Source organism: Chrysemys picta, chromosome 7 (assembly GCF_011386835.1).
Source record: "Chrysemys picta bellii isolate R12L10 chromosome 7, ASM1138683v2, whole genome shotgun sequence".
NCBI classification, from domain to species: Eukaryota; Metazoa; Chordata; order Testudines; family Emydidae; genus Chrysemys; species Chrysemys picta.
In genome coordinates, this window is record NC_088797.1 from 15,159,213 (window position 1) to 15,179,812 (window position 20,600).

Consider the following 20,600-nt stretch of genomic DNA (forward strand, 5'->3'; position numbering starts at 1 on the left):
TGAGTTCTCAGGCCAGCAGTCAACCAGGACTAGTAAATCTACACCCAAAAGGATATGGGCATCCCAGCTATCAATAGCATTTGTTGGGTGGAGAGTCGTAGCTCTTTTCAGATCTAGTTGTCTGAGATATTGGCAGTGCCCCTTGCAGACTTAAACAGATGTGGTCCCTGAGCCTGCAGACAACCTGAAACAGTAACTCTGAGAGATGTGAACTGCACCATTCATCCCACTGGGATGAATAACTTTGAAATGAAATGTCAGAAATCTACTTACTCTATGCTACTAAACCACTCCCCTCACTTTCCTTAGTGCCAGAACCTCCCAACTGTGTCCTACCCAGCTGCCAAAACCCTCAGCTTCACAGCCATCATAATTGCTATTTATTTTCCATATAAAATTCTGCAGCACGTTGAAATGTACAAAATCAAGTGGTAGTGCAAAATTGAGTTTAGTAACATATTTATATGATTAATCTTTCATATATACTTCAATGAAAAATTCCATCATCTAAATGTACTTGAAGCAGAGGTAGAATCTCGAGACAGCTGCACTGGAATGCTGCAGGAGCCAGAGGCCTTGCTTGCAGAATTTAGGTCAACCTTGCTTCAGAGTGCACACCAGGTGATTTGAAATTAACCCTGAAAATTGATCAGAGTTCAGGCAGTGAAGGGATATGCAAAATCGGGACCTTTTAAGGGATTCTAGTGCCCTAAGCAAACTGCCATCCCTTCCCAGTCCACAGTGACTGGTTTGCTGCTCCTAATATTTTGCTACTCTAAGCAGCCACCTGTTCTGTACCTTCTGACTAAGGAGTACTGATCAGAGTGATGTGGATTTTTTTAAAATGGGCATTGTCCAGTTTATTAAAATATGGAAGATGTATTTTGTGTGTTTAAAAGCTACTATTACAAAACTACTCAACATTCAATTGCATGTGCACACAGGAAATATCTAGGTGATACCAACTGCTTTGTGGTCCAGTGTCTTGAAAGTTGTCAAATGAAGTATGTTGGTGGACCATTACAAATACTTTCTGGACCACTAAACTCTTGCAAGTAGGAATTGTCAGATTTTTCTTTCTGATCCAAGTTCAGGATCACTAATGCCTTAACTGTAGAAAAACTGTTTTCTTTCTTCATATGTGTAGTATACATTTGACTTCGCGTTTGTGTGCGTGTAAATAAAATGTGCGTGCGGGGGTAGTTATATAAATCAATAACCAATTTTTTTTGGTATAGGGTTAAATCTGAAAAATAATATTCTCCAGACAGATGCAACTTCTGTTTAGAAAACTAATACTATCATCCTGTGTTGTCCATACGAGCTGGTCATCTACATCTTTCATCATGAAATTATTAGAAACTTTTTCCAGGTACAATACTCCAAAGAATGTCACTGTCGGCTTTGATGACACTCCAAACAAAACTGCTGCTTCAAAACTTTCCCTACAAAGAGAGGTAGCATAATTCTCAGCAAACATGCATGTCATCAATTGTAATCTCTTTAGGGCAGCAGTCTTGTCCTCTTCTTTGTCTATAATTCATCTCTTATGCCAGTGGGTACTATATCAATGATCTATGTATTGTGTAAATGTTGCAGGATGTATCCCAATTGATCTGGTCACACTGTAAATCATCATTAAGGCAACACATGTTGCACCATATCCCTGATTATCATGTGAGCAAGGAGATTTTACACTGCAAGCTGTCTGGGGCAGGGACTGTCATATATGTATAAGTGTGTACGCGTGTGCATACACATACTATCTATCACACTGGGCCTTTAGACACCACTATAGTATAAATGATAACTGATAACATTACTGCGCTGGGAACTGAAGATTGAATAGCTGCTATGAAATCATTCCTGCTCTTGTTTGATTAAAAGAATTTCTTTATCGCTGGACGAGATAAAGCTACCAGATAGGAGTGCTCAGCTTGTGAACGGGGTGGGTAAGAAGGCAGTATAGTAATGGAAGAGGGTATTGAACTTGTGGATGCTTTCCACTCTGTTATTGATGTATTGTGTTTTGCACGTAATCAAGCATCCGTAATCAAGACAGCAGCTTCCTGGAGCCTAGCATTACTGACCCTGCCCTTTGTAATATAGCATTTATGTGGGTGAAAAATGAGGATGGGGAACTATATCAGAGCCTGAATGTTAAATCTCCTCTCCTACAGAGATGGTATGATCTCTGTAGACCTATATAGTGTATTATTTAGAACTGCATGTTCTCATATATCTATCTTGGAGAAGCTCTGGGTCAGTTCAACAGTCAGTAGATGTCATTCTAAAATAATAAGGAATCGAGGAAGTAACTCGCTAATGCTTAATATATTGCCTGTATTCCCCTGTCTGTGAAATCTATATCCTGTTGTTTAAACTTTTAAGATGATCCCTAACAGGATTAAAGTCCTCAGCAAGCAGGCAGAGGCAAGCTATTCAGAAAAACAAGGTCATGCTGCAGGGTTGTGTGTGTGTGTGTGTGTGTGTGTGTGTGTGTGTGTGTTTTTGTAAGCACAGGAATCAACAAAGAGATGTTATATAATTTCTATTTATATCCTACTTGCTCACTAGCTGCAGGCATACAAGAGTAGCTGAGAAGGGAATTTAATGAGCTCTCAGGGCTTGCTCACCTTCCAGAGCTGGTAGGAGCCAGCTTGTTTTTGAAGTGCGTCAGCAAATGAAACTGGTGGTGGGTGGGTGGTTTGGGTAGGTGGACTGACTTGTTGCTATGGTTTTCTTTAATTCCCCTGTCTCTCAAGAAGATCTTACACCTTCTTTGGAGTCTGTAGACTTCCGTGTTTCTCACACCTCCTCATGGCTCTCTAAGGAAGCGGGATACATGCATTTCCATATAAGAGTGTTACATGGATCACATATGTGACCTGTTGTGTGCATGGGTGAACGCTCTTATGCCTGTGGAGACGAACTCAAATAAAAGCCCTGTGTCGAAAGTAAGTCAGCGCCCCAAGTCTCCCACGCTTTTAGAGCCATCTGCTCCGTGTTTGCAGGGATTTTAACCCCCAAACTGAACAGGCACATGCTTACTGATGAGTCACTATTGTTGCCTTGTTGGCTTCCCCGTCATCTCAGTTCACCTCACTGCCCCTGTGTTTCTTTTTTACCTTCGTGTCTCGTGTGAACTATTTGCCAGTTTAAATTGGAGATCGCCAGGCTTTTAAATGCCGCATTTGGGGCTGCGTGTCTAATACAAGGGGTCTTCCAGAAACAAGTGGCTTAGCTCTCCCACCTGATTTCATTGTATTGTTTGTGGGGGAAGAATACCATAAGTGGATCTGTTACTAAACAATTAGGTCCCTCCCCAAGAGTCTCCTTAATCAGATTTGTTGTTAGGGGGACAGTGTTTCCAGTTCAGAGTATAGCCCTGGAGGGGAGCGTCAGTAACATAAGTGTGCTCTCCATGTGCGCGTGTGTGTTTGCAGAATATATAGCTGGGATTGCTACTGTGATGGTGTTCCCTCTGCACTTGCCGTGGTTAAAGATGAAGTGTAAAGCTATGCTGAAAAATGGCTAGTTGGGCATTCAGCAGATATTCCTTATGGGCTTAATTCAGGCTACAGAACACGTTCAACCCAGAAATATTTTAATTAACAAATGTTAGGTTCCATGGGACTAATGGTATTACTAAGGACACAGAATGATGGATTTTTAGCAGACAAGGAAATACCAAAGGATTTCTTAGAAGTATCCGAAAGAATTGTTTGTTTAAACAAAAACAAACAAACAAAAAAGTTTACTTTATTCTGTGCTGAAAGCCCTTACAGCCTGGCTAGGGAGAACATAAAGGGTTTGTTTCTGTACTTGACTCAGTGCTTATGTTAGCTTTGCAGTTTATTTTTAAAAGTGTGAAATACGAATACCTTGAAGTACAGTCTGGCTAGATGAGGTGGGGGTGAGCTTTTTTGCAAGTACACCTTCATAAAACTAACACAGAAGTTTTGTAATAGTTCATAGTGGTAGCCCACTAGGATAACCAAGACAAGCTAACTTCCACTTAGTCATTTCTCTCTGACATTGGAGTAGAAGATCTGCTGATTCCAGGCCAGAGAGGTAATCTTTTTCTCAGTAGCTGAAGGGACTTTCCTTTTGGAAACATCCCTGCGTGTCAAGTTCATCATTGAACAATTTCTCATGAAACCACTCTTCATTGATTAACATTTAGCTCTATATGGAGGGGGGAGTTAGTTTCTACCAGCTCAACATAAGCCTTTGAGTTTTTGCCAGGTTTACTTTAAATGAACTGTTTGGTTGTTGTTAAACCATGACTGTTTTCCTGAGAGAGTCTCACCCTACTAATTAATGGGATCTCCTGGAGTTTGTACTTGTAAATTTACTTGAGGAGGTCTGTCAAAACTGTGCTTTAAGGGTGTGGTCCAGAAAACATTCTGTCCTTCTAATGCCAAAGGCACTGTCTCATTTGGATCTCAATCTTCAGAAAGGAGAGTGAGTTTGAACCAACACACTTTGCATACAGTGTTTGTTAAATAGGTTTTGATAACACTTCTTACCACATGAGCGTGCAAACAGAGCATATAATAGAGCCTATAATTATCAAGTCTGGGAACAGAAGCCAAGCTATTTGATGTGAGAAGCACGAATGTTCATCTTTCCGGTTTCTTGGTTAACAATACGAACAGCTGTGACTTCAGGGCAAGTCTGGTTAACAGTTAACTGAATAGATTAATGTGTTCCCAGAAAGAGTGACAAACATACACATAAAGACGTGAGCAAAACCTGATAAGCCTTTGAAAAGTGAGAACCAGACACAAACTGCCTTCAGCTGGTCCCTGGCATTCTAGGTTTTTCCACTTGGCAATCCTTTGTGCTGATTCAGTGTGCACAGGCCCACATGTAGTTAAGCAGGTTATTGTGTTTAAGTTGGCTGAGTCTTTACTGCCCTTCGTGATGCTGTAGTTCTTCAGTTTGCTCTAAAATAAGACATCAGTCAGTAAAGTTTACAACCTGCCATGTGATTCCGCATTCGTCTGCAAAGGGCAGATAGTTGGTTTAAATTGTTAACTAAGTTGCTTGCTATCCATTGCTGAGGCATGAAACATCTTAAGAACCACTTGTACACACTATTGCAGTTACCCTAGCTCTGTAATTCCATCTGTCTAAGCTTCTTCCATTTTGGCCAGCTGCATTTTTTACTGTTAGATTCCAGAGAATCCATCAGGCACTAAGATGCATCTAAGTTTCAGCTCTCTTCAAGGTGCCTGAAATTGAATTAAACTATTAAGTTGTGAGAGTTGTGGGGGGGAGAGTGGGGTTGGTTTTGTTTGTTTTTTGTTAGTTTGCTTGCTTGTTGCACACTAGATGAATCATTCTGATAGTTTATTATTTATTATTATTATTCAATTCTGGTGTCCACATTTTTAAAAGAATGGTAAAAAATTGGAGAGGGTACAAAAAAGAGCCACAAAAACTATTTGAGGGTTGAACAAAATGCTTTATAGTGAAAGACTAAAGAGCTCGGTTTAGTTTATCAGAAAGAAAATTTGAGAGGAGACTTAAAGTATGTAAGTACTTCCTTAGGGAGAAGATACCAGGTATCAAGGGTTCTTTAATGGAGCAGAGAAAGCTACAACAAAAATCCAGTTACTGTAAGCTGAAGCCAGACAAATTCAAATTAGAAATTAGACACAAATTTTTAACAGTGAGTGTGATTAACCACTGAAACAAACTACCAAGGGAAGTGGTGGATTCTCCATCTCTTCAGTTTGTTATGAAGTCAATATCGGATTCCTTTCTGGAAGTAATACTTCAGCCAAATACAAATTATTGGGCTTAATACATTTCACATAGTTATCCATGTAATGGCATGTGTTATACAGGTGGTTAGACTAGATGATATAATGGTCCCTTCTGGTCTTAAGCTCCGATGAATTATTGTTTGTACTCCAGTAGCTCCTAGGAGGGGTAGTCATGGTCCAGGACTCTATTGTGCTAGTATATTAAGTCATTTGGATGTGGCTTTAGTCCCTTTTGCCTGCAAAATGTTTGATAGAACATTCTAAAGATAGTTTTTTTGGGGGGGGAACACTGTTCTTTTAAGCCATTTGGTGTTACTGTTCAGTAGCTATGTAATCCAAGCCTGTTTTCACCAAATATAATTTGCATTAGTAAGGTAAAGGTGAAGGTGGGGTTCCTATTTGGTCAGTGGGTTCCTTGTTTCTTCTTGAAGAAGAGGGGTTAGTGGCTCGCAAAAGCAAGGAGAAACTATGCTTTTAGCAAAGATTTCACAGGTTTTTAGCAAAGATTTATGGAACACTTTCCCCTGTGACAGTTTTATATAGACTATTTGCATTAGCTTCAGATGAATCTATCAGGCTGATTCTCTTTGAATAAGGATGGTGACCTGTGCTGGATTCCCCTCCTTTCCAGTCCCCTGGAAACTAACCCAGCCTCTTGCTATGTGTCAAAGTGCAGTAAACCCTGGAGACAGCTGAAAGGTGCTGTGTCTTGTGTGGCTCACTCAGTTCTGATACCTGCATGGAAACCATCTACTGCGGAAATGCAGATTTTCCTCAGTTCACTGCAGGAGTTTGGACTTGTGAACCTTTAGCTTCAAACCCTACAGGGGGGGAAAAAAAGGATTTTCCTTCTCCTTGTGTGTGTCTATATCATTTAACAGAAGCAGCCTCTAACTTTTCAGTTGGCTCAATAAACTTTGAAAGTTAATTATGAATGGTTTGTGGCAAATGCTCAAAGGAAAGTCTCTCCATTGTCTTGTGTGGTGCAGCTGAATCTCTCCTGTTGTGGATGTTAAATGTACGCAGTATATAAATGTGTTGGGTTTCTTATTCATTCTGTGGCTATAGCCATTAATCACAATCAGGTTGTCTCTGGTGTCGGAAAGGAGTCGTGATTCAGTTAATTGTGTGGCCATGAGTGGCTGCATTTTGGGGATGTGCTGCATTTCATTGATGTAAATTTTGCTTCTAAGGCTGTGTTTACTGAATCCAATGTTCATGAAACAAACCACATGACCCCCTCTTCCCCCCATGTATCATATGATATTTCTTGTTTCATGGCAAATGACTGTTATGAAACAGAATACTGTCTGATCATCACTGAATTCTGCGGAAACGGACAGCTGATCCGGTGTCAATATGCAGGTTTGGTAACAGTCCCAATCCTTGTGACTGAGCATATTCTTGCAGCGTGCTTGGCTTGAATATTTTATTTTTTAAGGAGCTCCTCCTACTAAAGGACTAGGGATGCTTGTGCAACATGGTTAAAAACAGCAAACGTGCTTTTAAAAAAGCCTAGTTGGCATTTGAAATAAAACCAACCAATTGAGGGGGACTACTGCTAGAAATGGAGAGAAGAAGGAAGTGGCAAGGAAAGGAAATAAATATGGGGCAAACAGAGCCCATCTTAAAATGGGACCGGACGAGGAGCTTTTCTCAATATGCGGGAGAGGTGGGTTGATATGGGTATGAAAGGGGCACTCTAAGGTCCAGCTCAAAGGCGCAGCTGCTTGTCTCAACCATTCAGATGTGCTCATGACCTTAAGATCTAGGTGCCAAATGCTACAAGGCAGGCGCCTTCCAATCTAAGATATTGTAATGGGATTTCTAAACCGCAGGCGGGGTGCGAATGTAGATATGAGTCAAGAAAAATCTCACAAAGGAAGTCTAATGTAGTTGTATGGTTACGGGTTTTGAAATCCAGCAGATGCCAGCTAGTCTGCCCTTTGATAGTCAGACATGTGACGGGCACAGGACGGGGGTGATATGGATGCAGTGAGCTCACGTTTATGCAGATGTGTTGACTGCCTAAATAATCTACCATGTGTTACACTTGTGCAGACCTGGGTCATCCTGACGTAAGCTTCCAGGGTACCAATTGTGACTGAGCTTCTCATCCCCACTTTGTCCCTGGAGTTTCAAAATATCCTACTGGAATATGCTCCCTTTTAATGGGAAAGGCCATAATACAGTACAGTCCACTGAACTCTGTACTGTGAGTCACAGCTACCCACCCTATTCTTCAATCGAGTCTACAGGTCCCAACTTAAAATCCTGTCTCATTCTGAATGGTCTAGCTGACTGCCCAAGGTGGACTGTTACATGCTGGGAGCTGTAGTTTGTGTGCTGCCCAGCTCTATCGAAGATGAGGTTGGGTGCAGTCCGTTCCCATCTATGCAAATTAAATGCAGCCCTTGAGCTCACAGCAAGTTGCCTATGTGGCCCTAAGTTGGGCAAATGGGGCTAAACTTTCCCTCACCTTGGCTGGAGAGAACACAGATGGATCCCATCACAGCCAAAGCTAGTGGTGCTTTTATGACCTTCAGGATGGCAATTCATTATTTTTTATCCCAGAGCATTGTGCCTGAATGCATTTGCCTGGCCAACAGTCACAGTCCTCCTGTCTGCAAGTCAGAATGCTGGTGGCTCTGTATCACCTGACAGAAACCTTCATTTCTTTCAGAGGTGTTCCCATAACAATGTTAACTTTCTAACATAAGTTTGGAACCATATCTGTGAACAAGTTTTAGATTCTCTCTCTTATACTTATCATCTACAACTACTTGCTCCAGCACAACTAGCAAAATCTCACCTCTTAAAATACAGTATCTTGGTAGCTCAGCTGGCTTGGGGTTGACTCATGTGTGAAGGTGATGGGTATTCTGACCTACATTGAAACAATCATTTTGTGACAGCCATTAAACGCACACATGACATGCAAAAAATGCTTTATTGGAAATGTTCACTGGGCTAGTTTTTCTCTGACGTGCAATGGAAAATCTGTTAAAGCACCCGAACAAAAAAAGCAACACTTCTGAATCTGTCAGCAAATAACCATTACCATTATGCAAAATATTTATTTCATGTAGTTTATAGAGAAAAAACTTTTTCTTCACCACTCCTTTGTGTTGAGAAGGCTTTTTCTGAAGTAGAAGGTTCTTTATACATGCAATCAACTAACACAAAACACCAGCGTGTGAGGCAGAAACTTTTGTTTCTCAAACGAATTTTGTAGGCAACAGTCACCCTTTCTAAAACTGATACTTTTATTGCTTTTAAAATTTCATTAGTAGTTTCTAGGTCTGATTCTTGCTTATTTGTATTAAAGTAGCATGTAGAACCCCCAACAAAGATCAAAGCTCTGCTGTGCTAGACACCTAAAGACACCTAGTAAGAGACAGTGCCTGCTTCAAGAGTTTACAGTCCAAATAATCAAGACAAAGGTATAGTATTCTTTGTATCTTGGACAAGTCCAAAAATCATTGTGAGGCAGGTCTTGATTATCATTTTACCTGGACAGATCCCATCACGCAGACCAATCTGATTGGTTAGTCCAAAATAACCAATCTAAAATTAATGTTACCTACATAAATACCTCTTCATTTAAACACACAGTCTAGGTACATGTCCAATGGAGAGCAGGGAAGGGGTAGCTTTAAAGTCTTTAACTTAACATTTAATACATGGCTTTTGGTCAGTGAATAATTCTGCAAATATAATTTGGGTTCATGTATCAATTAATGCTGTTCTTATCAAAAATAGCAAATTCAGAAATAATATCAAAATATGTATAAATCTCGCTATTCCAAAGGATCCCAAAACAATTCACATGCTGACCCTGGGCTCATCACAGTGCCTCTGGAACAATTATCAGAGGGGTAGCCGTGTTAGTCTGAATCTGTAAAAAGCAACAGAGGGTCCTGTGGCACCTTTAAGACTAACAGAAGTATTGGGAGCATAAGCTTTCATGGGTAAGAACCTCATTTCTTCAGAGTCTTGCATTTGAAGGTTCTTACCCATGAAAGCTTATGCTCTGGAACAATGTACCTCTCAATGTCACTAGATACTAGAAGTGGGATAATCATTTGTATCACCATCACTGATCGTCATCTGTCCACCATCACTTATAGACTTTCTCATCATTACTGCTTTCCATGTTTCTCCCTGTTATTGAGTACCTAGGATCTTTCTTTTAATATTTTCCCCCAAGAGATATTAGCATGCTCTTTTCCAGGCTGAATGTCAGTTTTTCCTCTATTTCTAATCTCTTTAGAGGCCTATTGATTAATCCTGACTTACTTGTACTTAACACCTTCTATAATAATGTAATTTGCAAATATCATGAACATGTTGAGCTTTTTGCTAATGATCTGAAAAGGGAATACATCTTATATAGGATGGAAGCTAAGACCAGTCCCTGTGGTTACCTGATTTTTCCATTTGCAGCCTCACGTTTTAAAGTTGGCTGTTCATCTTTCCCTTTGTTTATGTCCAGTTACTCCGCCTAAGATATTGTGTTGATGGTTCTGCAACTCTCCACTTCCTGTCTCCATCCCTAGTCCTCCCTTCATGTTTTAAATGAGTTAAACCCTATCCCCAGCAAAGATACTGATACTAATTAGCTGTTCAATATTATATTCAGCCTCTTGGCACTTAACACCAAATCTGAACGGGCACAGGTAAAGAAGGGAAACAATACTTTCAAAGCCAAGCCTGTCTAACAGAGGTGTTTAATGCCAGTATATACTGTAATATACTATGCATGTGCTCAAGGACAGCATTTTAAAAAAGAAAACCACAGCTCAGTCCTTGACTAGCTTCTCTATAGATGGCTTTTGAAATTTTTTTTATCTGTAGGTTAAAAACATTCCTATGTGTTACTGAGGTTAATTGTCTGATGCAATTGTTTTAACTGGTTTTCAGAATGTAGTTCACAATTTCTCCCAGAGGTTTGCTTCTGCGTGGGATGGTCTGTATTGTCCTGTATTCCTGGTAGATTAATTCAGTGTAATGAAGTCAATATTATCTTAGTTTCTTATTTGTCCCCTTCTAGCAATTATTTGACAGACCTATTGGTTATAGTTGAGTATAAAATCTGCCTAGTAAACTAAGATTTTGTATAGGTTTTATACATTTTTTATCCATTTTTAAAATTACTTTGTTCTGTTTTTTTCTTGGCCAACTAATTCCCTCCAACTAGAGGTAATTAAGGCCTTCCTGGTTTGGTAGAGACTGCTCCAAATTTCATGGGGTCTCATGTAGGTATCAGCCACGAGGTTTGAATAGTAGCACTCCCACTCTTCCACGGGAATCAAAAAGGTAACATTAGTCTTTCAAAGCAAGTCCCTCTGCTCCTGTTCTAACCAGAACTGCCAGGGAGTAATCAAAGATAGACATTCCAAGGATTGCCTTGTGTAGTCTGTTTCTCAGAGCAGCATGCAAGATATATTGCCATTCCCCTTTGTAATTTGTCTTCTCAATAAATCAGACTTCGTCCCTATTCATCATGGGAAGCTGTTGGATCATGAGCCGCAACAGAATGCTAACTAATTTCATAATACTCTGCATAAGGTGACCCACTTACAAGTTCATCCTCCAGTCGTGTGTAAGCTCTGATCCTGATTTATGTAACAGCATATTGGTTTCATAAGAAATTGTCTGATTGCTTACTGTGTTGGCTCCTTTGACCTGTATGTGATTTGCATTCTCCTCAGTCTCAGGGGAAAAATTGTCTTTCTACATGTATGGACAGAAAAACAAATTAACAACAAATATTAAAAACTGGTTAATACTTTGAGCTTTTTTGTTGCTTCTAAAGCTATGTTAGAGAGAGAATTAAGATTTTATATATATTTAAATAGCTCTGCAGCAGACAGATCAAAGCACAGAAACTCCAAATTGGGAAAAAAAAAATCTTTGTCCTGTTTGTACATTTTAGGGTTCTGAGATTAGTGTTGAATGTTAAACCTATGAGCCACAATCATTTTGACTCAACAGGGACTGCAGGAAGGACAGTGTTATCTGTATATTTCATTGCTAATGTTTGGCTTCGATGAGCTGAGACCCAAATATGTATAAATTGTGCTTACCTGGAAGGTACAAGGAGAAGTGTACCATATAAATGTACCGGGGATAACATGATCAATTGCACTATCTTCTTTAAAAGTATATTTGGAAATATTAATAACAAAGCTAATGTAACTGAGACACATTTTTGGACTCCTTAACTAGACGATCTAGTCTTCGTTCCTCTAGAGTTCTGTCTGTGCTGAAAGCTAATTAAATTTTTAGTCCTTCAATCCATAGTGCACTGGATATAAGGGCAGGTGAAATAATTTCTTGACTCAAGCCTCTGTATAAAATATATACTTGTTCCATTTCTTTGGTAGCATTCGTTCTTCTGCCGACTAACAGAAGATAAGAAATCTGAAAAGTTCTTTAAGGTTTTCTATGACCGCATGAAGGTGGCACAACAAGAAATCAAGGCTACAGTCACAGTAAACACCAGTGACTTGGGAAATAAAAAGAAAGATGAGGACTCAGACAGAGATGCACCAGTTAGGAAAAGAGGTAAATCTCCAATTCTTTGCTTTGAAAAGTGACATGGGAGCAAGGCACTGTACTTATTGAACTCCTTGTGATTGATGCAGTAGTGCTGTGATCCACAGAGCAAAGTTAAGAGATCAGTGGTATCCTGCCTTGGGATCTCAAGAGCAGCATTCTCTCTCCATCCATTTGTGAGATTGTACTATTGAAATGATGAAATGTATTTGAGATGGGACTCTTCCAACTTGTCTAGCCTGAGATGCTGCCTAAATCTGATCGATCGTAATGGCCCTGGACTGTAGGTTATGGTCAGTGCCTTTCTAAAAATAACTCAGGACTGGAGAAATAGCTTCTTACACAACAGGTCTTCTTCTAAAACTCCTAATGGTGTTATGTGCCTGTGATCTGTTCCCTAACAGGTTAATATAAGGATTAAAAACTTTACTGTGATTTGTTGAAAAGGGTAACATGCTATCATCCTAAACCCAGTCTCTTTCATTGTACTAAACATGCTTGTTGAAAAGGTTATGAAGGTGATGAGCTGGTCTCTGTGTAAAACTTTAATAGGAAATGTGTGAATAGATTTTTTTTTTTTTATCCCCTAATCCTTTTGTTCAGATTACCAGGTGGAAGGTCTTTCATATGTTCCATTCTCATGTATTCTAGTGAAAGAGCCCACAACGCAAATTACAGAGGAAGTCCGGGATCAGTTGCTAGAGGCCTCTGCTGCTACAAGAAAGGCTTATAATACATACAGGAGGGAAGCTGATCCTGATGACCATTATTCAGCTGCAGATGGACCACAGTCTGCACCAGACAAGAACAAAGATGACTTGGAGATGAGTGCTGTGATTACAATAATGCAGCCCATTCTCCGTTTCTTACAGCTACTCTGTGAAAACCACAACCGGGATCTACAGGTACCATAGGCAGATATGCATGTAGAGTTAAGGCATTGCCATCACATCAACCTCTCTAATCTGTGCCACTTTCCCAGTACAGCCTCAGTTGACCTAAGAGAGCCATGCATGCCCTCATCTCTCAAATCCCAACGAACAGGATATTTTGTGGATTGCTTGACAAAAACTGTGCTGAAATGAAGTCTGTCTATGGCCACCACATATGGCGTGAAGGCACTTTCTCTTCTCTCCCTGGCTCTTTCCTGTCCCCAACCCCTCTTTATTCATCCTAGCTCAGCAGGAATAATTCTCAACACAATACTCTGAAAATAGCTGAGCTTGGCTTTTTTACTGTTAATACTTTCTCCAGGTCAGGTCCCATCTTGATTAAGAGGTCTGTATTTACAGACAAGATCTCTGACATCCTGGTATACATTTATGAGACGTTTGGAGGCAATTCCATACAGACACAGCTTAGCCAATCCACATTGCAACTACCCATCTCTGTGTAGATATCCATTCCAAAACTGGTGTATATGATGCTGCATAAAATGTGTAATAAAATCAATGAAGTCCAGGCATCCAGTTGTAGAACTAGGTAAGCCTTCAATGATTAGTTCTAGGAGAGGAGTGATGAGGGGTGAGGTGGAAAAAAAAGATCCGTTCCTATTGAATTCCCAAAGGAACACAGAAATCCCCTCTTCTAATATTTAAAGGTGCTCATCTTCTACATGGCTTGCAGCATTCCCTGCTGGCCTCAGTAGTTGTGGGAGCTCATTATTTTAGCTTTTGGCTCCCTGGCATGGACCAAGTATCTAGTGGGCTCATTCTGTGTTAAACGTTCATAAGCAGGGATTCTCAAACTGGGGGGTCGGAACCCCTCAGGGCGTCATGAGGTTATCACATGAGGGGTCGTGAGCTGTCAGCCTCCACCCCAAACCCTGCTTTGCCTCCAGCATTTATAATGGTGTTAAATATATTTAAAAGTGTTTTTAATTTATAACTGGGGTCACACTCAGAGGCTTGCTATGTGAAAGGGGTCACCAGTACAAAAGTTTGAGAACCACTGCTTATGACTAACTTTTTAAGGTGGTTTGGATCCATGTCTCTGAAGACCAGATCTTTGCTCTCCATATCTTCAGGTAGCCTGACAGGAAGAATATTTATTTTTATTTTTTATTTATATTTTTTGTCCTTGGTTTTCTAAATGTTCTGCATATGATTCTGGGACTCTTTCACGGTCTTTTCTAGCTGCATAGTCCTGTGGACTTGAGCCCAGTTTCATCCTTACTGTCTGACAGTTACTGTTAACATCTTTGCTAACCCAAGCGTTGTGTCCCCCACTTCTTGTATTCGGCCACCTATTTTAGCTCCTAGGTTAAAGACCTTAGCCTATAGATTGACTGAGATTTCTTGACCAGGCAATATGCCACTACGGCCATAGGAGTTTAGTCTTCCATAAGTTTGCATTCAACGTGTATAATCATATTTTGTTTTCTCTTTTGTTCCTATTACTCTTGCTGTCTCTGGGCTAAAAATCCTGTAGAGACATTCTAATGCTATTAATAGTCCAGCTTCTACAAAATGGAAGGTTTAAATCCCTTTCCACTGAGAGATTTTCCTGCCAGTGGAAGTATTTGTTTCAGAGCTTTTTTTTGGAAGCTCTGATCTCTGTAGCCTCCAACCTTTTTTCACTGCCTGGAAAACTAATCAAAAGTCAAGATACTAAGTGAGCAATCAGGTGAAGTACACTGAATCATTGTCACTTTTAATCCTCATTCATCTACAGTGCTTGCCTTTTTATCTTAGCCTTCTGTTGAATCTGGCAACATCTCAGTCTTTGCCTTAAAAAGAAAAAAGTCATTGGACAATCACTAGAAGCAGTCAGTTAGCAACGGTGCTCTGCAAACTTGTAGGCAAGAGACCTTGCCTGTTCCAAAGTCCGATACATTCTGTTCCTCTAATACCTTGTTGTTGTTTTTTTGGGGGGGCGGGGGGAAGGGAAGGAGAGGAAGGGCGGGATGTGTGGAGATTGGCCTTTGAAGTCCAGTGTTGTATAACTCATTAGAAGCAGGCTAGATGGGAAGTGTCATGCTGAAACTTCTAGGAAAAAACAGTGGGGTTGTCAGTTCCTCCTTACAGAACGCCACTGGGAATGTCCTGACAAATTGTATTGAGTCACTGGGAAATTATTTTCCAGTAATTGGTCCTCTTCAATCAAGTATTTCCAAGGGGGAAGCCTTGGAATACATAAAAGATGAAGCATATTTAACCCATGCTGTTAAATGTGACATGTTATTGCAAGAACTGTTCCTAATCAACAGTTTCAAGCTATAATTATATTGGAAGAAGTGGAACTGAGAAAATTATATTTGAAGTTGCCTTTCTCCAGGAGTTGCAGTCAGGAGTCTCTTTGACACTTGCATATGGTGATATGAAACCCAGAACTAGAGAATTGTTTTCTCTCCACTCTAGTGGAAGGTCTTTTGTGTGGAGAGAGATTCTTCTCTGATTGTTGGGGGGGGGGGGGGGGGGGGGAATATGAATATGAATGCCGGTTTTCTTAGATCTGTATGGTCCATAGAATCAAGTGTATCCCACAGTCTGCATGCTCTTCTAGCACATAACACACATTACTCTATTGCCAGCAGGCCATGAGAGAGAAAGTGAGCGAGAGCAGTGCAGTCAAAGAAAGTGAAAGAAGTTTTACAACAGTTGTACAAGAAATAAAGCTTTCTTTAAATCGTAAAACATTTTTTTTTTCATGAGGCATTTCCGTTATGCAACCATACTAAAAATTAGCATTGACATCACAAAGTGTAAACTTAAATCCAATGAATCTAGTCAAATATTACACTCTAAAGTTCATTTTCTATGTTGTTGTTTTTCTTCTTTGACACTTAACTACAGAACTTCCTACGCTGTCAAAACAACAAAACTAACTATAACTTGGTGTGTGAGACACTGCAGTTTCTGGACTGTATCTGTGGAAGCACGACTGGAGGACTTGGGCTTCTTGGTCTGTATATAAATGAGAAAAACGTAGCACTGATCAACCAGACACTGGAAAGTTTGACCGAGTACTGTCAGGGACCGTGCCACGAAAACCAGGTAATGTGGCCACAGCCATAGAAAGAATGACCCATCCTCCACACGCATGTGATGTTTGTGCTGCTGCATTTAGGCCCCCAAAATCCATTTCATCAGCTATAAATTCCATTGTGATGCCATTTATATTGCTCACCTGACCATGGTGATATTTAACTGTATGATCTTATCAAGATTTATTTCTCTATGTACAGGGCTCACTGTTTTCTCCTCCTCCCTAGGAATAAAATAAAAATAAAACTCAGTTAGCATCCTTGTAGGTAGATTAGGATTTGTGTTGCCTTATATAGGATATTTAGGCAAACTGGACAATCTGAATCCTTTTCTAGCCAAGCTGCTGGTGTAGCAAACGCCTATCACAGATTGTGGGGAAAGAAAGCCGGTGCCCTCCAGCACAAGTGGGGGAGAGGCTTGTGCTTTGGTACTGAAAGTCCTGGGTTTATCCCCACTAATGAGCAGTAGAGTTGTTGTGGAAATAGTAACCATTTGAGGATTTGAACTCCTGTGGACTTCAGATGTTTTCTGTGACAGGAGATGTGTGTGACAAGCTGCCTAAATGTGCTATGTCCCCCTCTATTGGCTGAAGATAAGTGCTTGCTACTACTATTGCTGTCTAATGGCTTATGTGTGTCCTAGGTTCTGCCTCACTGACACATGGGCTCATTATACTCACATTATATATACACAGGTAATAGATGAGGTAAAGTTCTAGACAAGCATTTGGCAGGGTGATAAGGGAAGCCCTCTCTAAACTCTGTGAAACTGTGTTGAAAGAATGTTTAAACATGGTACTGACTAATACCAGTATCATGGACAGGGAACAATGGTAAATCGGGAATATGTGATAACTGTAGTATGGTGTAGAGGTTTTAAATGGTCTCATTGTATATGAATGGTGAAGCCATAAGTGAGTTATCCCAGTCATCCCATCACAGTTTAAAAAAAAAAATGTTTGTGACCCAGGACCAAACCTTGCTCATCCGATGCCTCTGAGTTAAGATAATTTTGGGTGAAGGAGAAGGAGGAAAGATTTCTCTGGTAGCTTGATTTTGTTTGCTTAAATAGCAGGTGTTTGAAGCCACTCAGGGACCGAGATAATAAAATGCGTTCCAGGAGCACACATTGGTGAATGGAGGATAGGTGACATAGTCAAAAGTGAATGATAAATATATCTCATAGCTCTGCTGCTCCAGTTTACCACCTGGATCTCAATATCCTTATATATGGCGCAACTATTTTTTAAAACCAAGCTACAAAGCAGCCCCGTCCCTCACCCTGATCTAAACATGGTTCTTGTTAACAGTTTCAGTGAACAGGATAAGGGGTAAATGTCTGGATTTATCCATGCTAAATGGATAGCTGCTGTAGGTGGATGCTGACTGAGTTAGCCAGGGAAGGCAAAATAGTTCAAAACCCTCCAACTCTCTAGTATGCACTAACAAATAGTGCTTGTTAAATACCCATTACCAACAAAACGTACGGTGCTGAGTGTCATATTATACCAGACCAGTTGTCCAGCTGTGGATTCAATCGGCTTAGAAAACAAGATCTGTATATACAAATGTGGATGTCTGCTTCCTTTTCCAACTTAAATCTTATTGAAACCTCTTGTATGCACAGTGCAGAATGATCCATCAGGATGTATATGCCATCTCTAACTGTATAGGAAAGAAATATGGCCTTTAAATTTTTTCCTTCAAGGAAACCTGTACACTGTATGCTATTAAAATAATACACCATACGATGGTGGATAATTGCAGCTATGCTGAGACCCTAGCAGGGGGTAGTTTAATGAATATGCTTTTGTTCAGTACTACTGGATACTACTTATTCTCTTTTCATTAACATATGTAAAGGGCCATTAAAAATAGAAGCTGAATTGACCATGATTAAGTGGAAGGCTGTCACTTTAATAATATACTACATCATTTTTGTGCACTTAAATGTAATTCACAGTAAAGCTAAACAAAACATACTGAGGGATAATTCAATAATAAAACAAAATTGCAGCTATGGGAAAGCATTCACGGAGTTGTACATGTAAGTTAATCATAATAGGAAAGTATATCTCTGCAGAACAGACTGCATATCCAGTGGAATAATTATCTTTGTACATATTTGCAACTGGAAATAGACACACAAACAGATTCAAAATTGTGAATCCAGCAAGCAGGTTGCCAAGTTTAAAAATCTTTGAGTAAGATGCACAAAATTTTAAGAGCAAGCCTAGAAATTATGGAAACATATATTAGCTGTTTGAAAAGAGCTTGGCATATGGGGGTTTAAAAAAAAAAACCCCTCCCATACCTTTATTAAAACAGTGCATTCTCCCTTAGCAGTAAGCTCTGCGTTCATGCCAAAGTGTGCCTGCTGGCTGTTAGTTCATCAGGTGCTGTGCTGTGGGGCTTTTCTCAGCCCAGTCATTTTTGGTAGGTCATCACAGAGATGATGGTAGTCACATTTGAAACTAGAAATTTTTAGCCTTTTATATTGAATCCATTTACTGAATCGAAAAATTCCTTTCATCCATCTGACCTGTCTGAGGGGAGATGAGAAAAAGGTGACTCTTCTCTTGGGTTAGGGATAGTTGGGTCAACTGTGTTTAAAATTGTTGTTTAGCTAGGTTACTTTTCACTGTGGTTTACAATGATGATTTTCTCTGCACAGAACTGCATTGCTACTCATGAATCCAACGGTATTGATATCATCACAGCATTAATTCTCAATGACATCAACCCTTTGGGGAAAAAGAGGATGGACCTTGTATTAGAACTGAAGGCAAGTGGATATTCTACAATGAGCTATACTTTGCCAATGGGATGAAGCAAGAGCCTGTAGCTGAAGTCAGATTTTTTTTTTTTTTTAATATCTCACTGTGGTCATAACTGTTATAAAATTGAGTTGTGGGATTCTGCCTGACAACTGAATGAAAAAAATATAAAAGATGAGTTTTAAGAGACAGATGTTTGTTTAACCCTTGCAGTAATACCAGTGCAATGTCCAATATAAACACCCTAAATCTGAAAAATGTTTTCCCAGTCGAGAGAGCCTAATCTAATTCCCATATTAGAAATACAATACTGTTGATAAATACCATACTAACTTTCTGTCAGACTGCCACAGATATAAGAAAAATGCCATTTCCCCGATACATATTTAGGTTCCTAATGCTTTGTTCCTATTGATACAAGTTATATTGGTACAGTCTCATGATCAAGAATTATTCAATGTCATTCATAGGCAGTTCAGACTTCATGCTGAAATAATTAACAACTCATATTGGATCAAAGTGTGCTATGGAGTTACCTTAAAGCTGCTATAGATACACAGTAGCTCTACTTCAACAACACGTTTCTGCAATATTTCCTGTTTTACTTGTGGCCCCTCTTTTATAATGCTATTTCTAGTTGTTTTCTTTGTGGACTCACGGCATTATTATCGGTACCATGGGTTGTTTTCTTCTTCTAAATAAAAAAGACTTGAAATTTAGAATCAATTTACATTATTCTTTCAAATTAAATACCTTTATTACAATGTTGTTTTTTAATATCAACTGTGATAGATTTTAGTCTTATTGTTCATATTCAAGTAGTCTGATGCCTTGTGGTGTTTTCTTATTTCCTCCCTGTATCACTTGGCATGACCGGGTTTCAGAATGATTTTCAGTTAAAAAGCAGTAAAGTAGATCTGATCTTTAATCTGGTTGTCTTATGTCTTAACCTACAGCATCTTGGCTAAATGCGAGCCCAGTGCTCATGAGTAGTAGAATCTACTAATGCTACAGTCACTTTAAAAGAAAACAACTCTGCAGTTCTAAAAATATTAGGAAACTGAAGCCAAAGGCTTTACTGAGTTCATTTGACTTCTCTTCACAGCGACTACTGTAAATATTCTGTGTTGGGCAGGGTTTTAGCTGTATGGGTGCTGTTGACTTACTGGATGCTGGGCTCAAAGGACTCTATTTTAGAGTTCAGATGGCTTTTGCTGAGGTTTTTTGTCACCTGACGGTGACTGGCGTTTTTCTTCTTTCCTTCCACCAGAACAATGCCTCCAAATTACTGTTGGCAATCATGGAGAGCAGGCATGACAGCGAGAACGCGGAGAGAATACTTTACAATATGAGACCAAAAGAACTGGTAAGTTCCTTATGCCACTCCTAAGCATCCGACGTCCACAAAGTCGTTTGGCAGCATAGCAGGAACCCATTGTAGTTCCACGTGGTTGATTAAGATTACAGGGCAAACTTTAGATCTTGTACCATAGGTCAGTA

The 20,600-nt window shown here is 39.8% G+C and overlaps 1 protein-coding gene and 1 long non-coding RNA gene across 9 annotated transcripts in view; one reads left to right on the forward strand and one right to left on the reverse strand.

Moving 5' to 3' along the window:
- ITPR1 (inositol 1,4,5-trisphosphate receptor type 1) overlaps nucleotides 1-20,600 on the forward strand; it is a 256,740-nt gene that overhangs the window by 183,484 nt on the left and 52,656 nt on the right. For all 8 annotated transcript variants that reach the window (XM_065552919.1, XM_065552920.1, XM_065552923.1 and 5 more), the window contains 5 exons: nucleotides 12,167-12,347; nucleotides 12,990-13,243; nucleotides 16,133-16,333; nucleotides 18,998-19,108; nucleotides 20,371-20,466. In XM_065552919.1, coding sequence (XP_065408991.1) covers nucleotides 12,167-12,347; nucleotides 12,990-13,243; nucleotides 16,133-16,333; nucleotides 18,998-19,108; nucleotides 20,371-20,466 — 843 coding nt within the window. The remainder of the gene's footprint in view (nucleotides 1-12,166; nucleotides 12,348-12,989; nucleotides 13,244-16,132; nucleotides 16,334-18,997; nucleotides 19,109-20,370; nucleotides 20,467-20,600) is intronic.
- LOC135972833 (uncharacterized) lies at nucleotides 14,926-17,988 on the reverse strand. The gene is made up of 2 exons (XR_010589396.1): nucleotides 17,811-17,988; nucleotides 14,926-16,547 (listed from the first exon to the last, which is right to left on the reverse strand). It is a non-coding gene; the product is annotated as an uncharacterized LOC135972833 (long non-coding RNA).